A 7205-nucleotide genomic window follows, 5' to 3' on the forward strand; every position below is an offset into this window, starting at 1 on the left:
GGGTCAGGAGCTGCCGGGCTCTGCCTGAGCAGCTCAGCCAGCAGGAAGGGAGCTGCTCCACACGGCAGCGAGGAGCAAAGCACTGCAGCACCTCCTGCTTGGGCAGAGCCCAAATTCGGTGCGGGAATAACAGAGTTCTTCTCGTGCCCTGGTGCATCAGCACTGCAGGTGCTGTGCCCGCAAGCACATGGTTCGAGATCTGCAAAAGAATTCTGCAACTCTTGACTGGGTCAGGATGTCACCAGTGCTAAACTCCACTTTAGTCCAAAGCAACCCGTTTACACCTCTGCTGGTGTCTGCTAGATTTTTTTCTTCAGGGTATCCAGACAAAAGTAAACAGAGGAGGAGCCTACATTTTCATTGTTGAGCAGAAATGTATCTCATTTTGCTGTACAATCCTTTTTTAAGACGTGTTATCTCTTTAAAAAAAAAAAAAATTAGAAAAAAGAAAAACCAGAAAAAATATGAAAGAGAAAAAACCAAATGTGTAGTGAAAAATCTTCTGTAACTTTGGATTAAGAGGTAACTGATCTTTTTAAAAAGAGAACAAAGTTATTTACTTTGCAAATGTGCTGATGGCATGGATCCATCTCACTGACCTCAGCATCCTTTTTTAAAGATTTTGCGTTTTGTTGTCAATATTAAGTTATTTTAAATTGTGGTTGAAGCAATAGGAAATTGAAATATGGATTGTGCATGACCGTGTCTTGAGTGTAAAAATATTGCGGTTTGAAACTTGGACCTAAAGTATTGCAAATAAAAGTTATAAATACCAATGGATTGTGTGACAGCAGCTTTTCCTCTAGGATGTGCAGCATCAGAAAGACTTCATCAGTGTGGCTGTGGGTGCTTTTAGCTTTGTCCTGTGCCACTCTATGATGACATGAAACAGGACTTCACCTGCCACCAGCCCAGGCCACCCTTTGCCACCCCAGCTCCTTGGAGCTTGGACAAGCAGACACAAAGTCTTTCTGCTGCTTCCCCCTTTTGCACAAATGCACAGAGAGCTGGGATTTTTCCAGGTCTCGTGTCTCCACGATGAATATGGTGAGTTACACAGATGCTTGTCAGCTCCACTTCCTGCCTAGAAATCTTGAAACTGCTTCTAAATGCTGCTCACTTCAGCTCTTGGACACCTACTCCCACAGAGCCGGGAAAAAAATGCCCCTGACGCCAGCTTACAAGGTGAGTTACGCCAAAGAGGGCTATGTGGGAAATCTCTATCCCTGCCTATCCTTTTAAGAGATCTGTGCCTTGTATCTAAAGGAAGGAACGTGCAAGCAACGTGACTGACACTTTCGCTCTCCGTGTTCGTTCCGCAGCCACGGGTACAAAGACATTATGGGAACCCTTGTGCAGCCAGAGCCTTCCGTCCCTGCAGAAGGGAGCGCGGCGGGTGGGGGCGGTTGGCGGGCAGCGAGCCCCGGACAGCGGGCGAGATCCGGCTCCACACCTGCCAGGCCCTGCTAAGGCTCCATGCCGGCTCCTCTGCAACAGCAAAGACCTTCAGCCGTGTCACTGCCCAGAGGGGCAGTGCTGGCCCGGCCGCACAGCTCCTTTTCCCCACAAGTTGCAGGAGGTGAGAACGCAACACTTGCAAACACCGACTGCGAGCCACAGCGCCGGCTGCGCACCATGAACCTCAGCTCTGGGACCACTGTCTGCCCCAAGCTCCGGGGGATGCAGTGGGAGCCGGGCTGGGCTCTGCCCTGGGGCCATCCTCCAGGGACAGCTGCAAACAGGGAGCATTTAGTTGCCACCAAGAGCCCAGCCACGCGTGGAGGGGAGCCGGTGCAGGTGCGGCCTGCGCTGTTGCCTGCTGTGCTCTGGGGCTGCTGCTCCCCGCAGAGGGAACTGCACTGGCGTGCCAGAGGAGACAAAGAAGCTTCAGCTTAAGCCAAACTGAGCTGGGTGGCTGGGCTGGCAGGAGTGGGGAGGGTCAAGGGCATTCACAGAGCTCATCCTGCTGGAAGGACGAGGAAAAGGGGCAGTGGGAAGCTAACAGTGAGGAGAGCTGAGGCCTGGAGGGCAGCTCTTGAATGACACTCAGGTCTCACCGGACCTCTGAGACATTGCTGTTCTTCTGCCAGTGACAGGATGAGTCCCTAAACCTGGGGCTCGCTCCTCCTTGTGGTCAAAGGCATCAAGGAAGGCTACAGTGCGACAGAGACTGCCCTGAGCTGGCAACTCACTGGGGGAAAAGAGGGAGCACTTGTGAAGTAAAAGGCAGGCGGGGCAGAGAACTGTTCAGAGAAGGGCTGAGCTAAAGCTTGAGCAAGCTGAGAAATGTCATTTGGGGTCATCCCAGATTGATTTCATTTCACAAGTTATTGAACAAGTTTATTTTGGGGGCGGGGGGGGGTGTCATGTTTTCCCCTGGAGGCGTGCACTCTGCAGGCTTGAGCTGCGTTGCTGAAATGCTCGAGCACGTCTCTGCTGCGGCTCACACCGGTTCTTCTTTGGCTTCTTCCGGCCCGGTGCTGAGCCGCAGCAGAGCCCTGGCGGAGCCCAGAGCAGCCTCAGCATCCACAGAGCCCGGCTGCAAGGAGAGAAAGCAGAAACCGCCCGTCACTTGAAGGCTGCTGTCCCCCTTGTCCCAGCCGCCCGCGGTGCCCAGGCCGTGCTGGCTGTGCTCAGAGCGGTGCCCGAAGCCGCCCGTCACTGCTGCCTTTGGCAGGAGAGCAGGATGGCAGGACATGTGCCACCGCCCGCAGCCAGCCGTGGCAGATCCACCTCCTCAGCAGCTGCCCATTGGGATGCTCCTGTGCTCGCTGCCATCTCCCAAAAGCCCTTATCCCAGCCGTGCCAAGAAGACGGGGACCCACCGCACGCCACCCGCCGCCGGAAGAAAAGCTGCTCCCAAGCGATGTCCTCGGCCTTCTCCAAGGCCCCGTCCCATCCACGCTGCAGCTGGTCCCAAGCACTTCCCGATCCAGATTGGACACCACCTACAACACCTCCTTTAAGGGAAACAAACAACAAATTAATGAAAAGGGATTACAGACAAAAAGGAGAAACAAGAAAAAAGGTAAAAAGTCTTCTCTCTGTTGGGGGCCTGAGGAAGGCCCAACCTTCCCTACATGCTGGGGAAAAACCCACCCTCGGGCGAGGGAAGCCCATGCTTTCTCCCCTCCCCCCCGCACTGACCCCCAACAGGCACAGCGAGCCCAAAGCAAACAAGCCGAGTGGAGCAGCCCAAGCCCTTCCTTTCCTGCAAAACAAAGCAGCCCGTGCACAGCTCCTGGAGTGCCACATCTGCTCCTGCCATGGGGGCTTGTTTGTGTCGGGCTGGCTGCCCCAGCCCCAGCCCGGGGAACAGTGGGCGGTGGGGGCTGTTGGCAGGGCCAGGGGCCGACTCCCATTTCCTAAGCACCCCAGCCCATCCCGCCCGCCCTGCCGAAAAGCAGCTTGGCAGCCGGCTGAAGAATTAGTTGCATCCGCCCCAGCAAAGGGGGGAACCTTTGCTTCCCGGCCAGGCCGTGCAATGCCCAAATCTGGGAGCATCCCCTTGGCTGTGGACTCATCTGTAAATTCGCTGTGGAGCCTGGCTTTGAAGAAGGTGCCAGAATCGAAGCCCATCATCTTCAGCTTGCCGGTGGCCAGGTCGAGGAAGAGCTTGCCATCCTTGACGTCGTCCTCCATGTCTCCAGCAGCAGCAGGAGTACAGCTTCTCCAGGGGCTCCTTCTTCCCTGCGGCTGAGAGCAGGCTGTCAGTGCCCCGCCCAGGGCCCCGGCTGTCAGTGAAGCAGGACAAGCAAAAGCAGCTTGCACGGCAGCCACCAGTGCTGGGAAGAGCAGCTCAGCGCCAGCACAAGGGCTGCGGGTCCCCATCTGACGACCCCTGCGCAGCGATACAGGCAGGGCAAAAAAGCCTGCGTTTCTTGGCTTCTTCTGGCCAAGGCACGTGTGGAGCTGTAACTTACCGGCTCCCTGGATCAAAGTGTGCCTGTGGCTCTCTCCCTTCTTCTATGGATGATGAATATCCTGCAGCCAAGGATCACACGACAGGTCTTCTAATGAGGGCCTGTCCAAGGAGTGCAGGGACAGACACCATCTGATCAGTTCCTTGCAGTCTGTGGGGAGAAACCAGAAAGCGCCGGTCAGTTGCAGAAGGCTCCTGTCCGCTTTGCCCCACTATTGCCATGCCCAGGCCATGCCATGGGGGCTCCGAGCTGTGCCTGAACTTTCCCATCCATTCTTTGTTTTGGAGGAGAGCAGGAGAGCGAGGCATGTGCCACCTCCTCGGCAGCTGCCAGAGCGGGATGCTCATGAGCCCGCTGCTGTCTCCCAGTACTGCTATTCCCCCCGTGCCGCAGGGATGAGCATCCACCTTGAGAGAGCCGTTCTGGGAGCGACAGCTGGCCCCAGCTGATGTTCCGGCCCTTCGGGAACGGGTGCCGCCCGCAGACCATCTGGTGCAGCACGATGCCCAGGGACCAGACGGTAGCTGCCTCGCCGTAGTACCAGCCAAAATGGGTCCATTCCGGGGGGCTGTACGCTGGTGTTCCTACGGAATAGAGAGGCACTTCATTAGCGGGATGCTGCCTGCTCCCGGAGCCTCGCCCCAGCATCCCTGGGCACGCAGGGGCCGCACCGGTGGCACGCGGCATGACCCGCTGCCCTCTCGCCAGCGCCTGTGACTTGTGGACAAACTGGGGGTTGTAAAAGAAGCCACCGGTGTCACAAGAGGGCAGCGGAAGCCCTGGCAAGGCTCAAGCATTCCATGCAAAGGGAAAACCCGCTCAGTGCCGGGGGTGGGAAAACCATGCCTTCACCCTCCCTGCCTGCATTGCCCCAAAAAAACATTCTGAAGCCAAGGCAAACAAGGCGAGCTGAGCAGTCCAAGCCGGTTCTTGCCTGCACACCAAACCGGCGGGTGCACAGCTTCTGGCCCCCCCCTCTCTGCTACCCCCACCCACGGGTGTGTTTTTGTCACACTGGCTGCCCCAGCCCCAGCGCCAGTCCTGGGCAGAGTGGCTGGCAAAGGCTGCCAGCAGGGCTGGAAGATGGCCCCCCGGCCACCCGCACTCAAAAGCAACTGGGCTGAAAACTCGGTCCCATGACTGGCATCAAAAGGGAGAATCCCCGCTGCCACAGCCAGGTTGGGCCGCGAGATGCCGGCACCGGGAGCCTACCCCGGCGAGGACTCACCTGCAAAGCTGGTGTAGGCTGTGTCTTGCAGGTAGGTGCCGCAGCCAAAGTCAATCAATTTGGCCTGGCCCGTGGCCAGGTCAACCAGGATGTTCTCTGGTTTCAGGTCCCTGTGAAGGACCCCGCAGCTGGTGCAGTGCCGCACGGCCTCCAGGACCTGGCGGAACAGCTCCCGTGCCACCTCCTCGGACAGGAAGCCCCGCGCTCGAATGAAATGGAGCAGGTCCTGAGACTGCTCCGGCCGCTCCATCACCAGCACCACGTTGCTGGGCAGCTCGAGCCACTCGAGGAGCTGCACCACACCAGGGAAGCCGGTGGACACCTTGTCCAGCAGCACGACCTCGAGTGGTGCGCTGGTGCCGTTGGGCTGCGGGAGGAGCACGATGCCGTCAGTGGGGCTGATGCCGTGCCAGGGCTCGGGAAGCCCTCGCCCAGCCCAGGATGCTCTGCGCCCTCCGCTGCCCCCACGCCCGCTCTCCCCCGAGGCGTCCTGGCGCCTTCCACCCTCCCGGGCCTCGGCTCATCCCCGCCCGTCACGCCCCGCCTTCTCCCGCTGCCCACCACCCCCACCCCTACCCCCCCGCTCACTCACCAGCTCGCCCCAATGACGGATGCGGGTCCGTGGCACCCATTTGATGGCCACCTGCAAGCCAAGGGGAGCAGCGGGCTGAGCTCGCCGCCCGCCCTGCCGAGCCCCATCCTCCTTCTCCTGCGCCCTCCTCCGCCCCCCGCCTCCTGCGCCCGCCGCCGGCCCCGCCACTCACCGGGGCGCCGTCCGAGAGCCGCGTGGCCGCGAAGACGCTGCCGAAGCCGCCGCGCCCCAGCAGCGAACCCTCCAGGTAGCGCTCCCTTAGGCCCTGCAGCGCATTCCCTGCCGGCGAGACGCGGCTGTCAGCGCTCGGCCCGGGGCCAGAAACGGCCGCCGGGCGCTCCTCAACCGCCCCGGGCCGGGTATCCCCAGATGTTGCCTCTTTCGAAGGGGACACCGGCGGCTCGGGGGCGGGGGCCGCGCTGCCGAGCGGGAGAGCTCGGACCGGGGAAGACGCCGCGGACGCGGCGGGAGCGGCCGCGCCGTCTGTCTCCTCGGCGGGTCCCGGGAGGAGCCGGGGCCGGGGCCGGGGCCGGGGCCGGGGCCGGGGCCGGGCCAGCCGGAGCCAGAGGCTAACAGTGCTGCCCAAGAGGCAGGCACTGATGCCCGCCCAGCGGCGCCACCGCCAGTAGGGCAAGAGCCGGGCGGAGGCGAGACCGCGGCGGGACGCCCGGGGGCGGGGAGGGCGCAGCCCCGCCCGGGGCCGGGGGCGGGCCGGGGGCATGGCCCGGCCTGGCATGGGGAGAGGGAGGCCGCGGAAGGGGCGGAGGGGGTGGAGCACTGAAGGGAGAGCGGGACAGGGGATGCGGGACACTGGGAGAAGGAGAGGAGGAACAGGAGAAGGAACGCAGAGGGTCTGGAGAACCGCTGCTCTTGTATTGCTCTTCTGCTGCTGCCGCTGCTGCCGCTGCTGCCGCTGCCGCTGCTGCCGCCGAAGCGCTGGGAGCGTTGGTCCGCGTGTCCGTGTGTCTGTTGCCCGGGTGTCCGTTTTTCCCCCGCGCGCCCCGCGGCCGAGCCCCGCGCGCCCCGGGCCAGCACGGGCCGCTCCGGGGCCGAAGCGGAGTCCCGGAGCATCTCTTCCTCCCGCAGCCGCGCCAAACGCACCGTCTTGTTTAGCTTCTTCTTCACCAGATTGTAACTCTTCCTTGCGGCAATCTTGCAACTTGCCCCTGCTGCTGCTGGCTCGCCCCGCGCCGCGGTCTCTTGCTCGCGAGCAACCAAAGCGCTGTCCGCGCTTTTCGCCTGGAGCAGAGCAAAGTGCTGAATGAGGAGCCTGCCAGCGCCAGGCAGAGGCAGCCCCGTGGGAGGGCAGAGCAGGACGTGAGGAGGGAGACGTGCAGCCCCTGCGCGGTGCAGCGCTGCTCCCCGGCCGCTCGGCGTGGGCAGTGCGAGCGGCGGGGCCGTGCCCGGCGCGGTGCCCTCGTCGGCAGGGCTGTTGCTGTTTTCTTGTCCGGTTTCAGGTGAA

The 7205-nt window shown here is 61.3% G+C and overlaps 1 protein-coding gene across 1 annotated transcript; it reads right to left on the reverse strand.

Annotated features, from left to right (window-relative positions):
• Window positions 1-3966: 3966 nt before the first annotated feature.
• Window positions 3967-6479, reverse strand: LOC138102081 (serine/threonine-protein kinase pim-1-like). Its single transcript, XM_068999839.1, has 5 exons — window positions 5916-6479; window positions 5744-5794; window positions 5152-5518; window positions 4331-4507; window positions 3967-4073 (listed from the first exon to the last, which is right to left on the reverse strand). Exons 1-5 carry the CDS (start codon window positions 6477-6479, stop codon window positions 3967-3969), a joined length of 1266 nt encoding a protein of 421 aa, XP_068855940.1.
• Window positions 6480-7205: the final 726 nt, after the last annotated feature.

Source organism: Aphelocoma coerulescens, unplaced genomic scaffold, assembly GCF_041296385.1.
Source record: "Aphelocoma coerulescens isolate FSJ_1873_10779 unplaced genomic scaffold, UR_Acoe_1.0 HiC_scaffold_60, whole genome shotgun sequence".
Classification (NCBI taxonomy): Eukaryota; Metazoa; Chordata; class Aves; order Passeriformes; family Corvidae; genus Aphelocoma; species Aphelocoma coerulescens.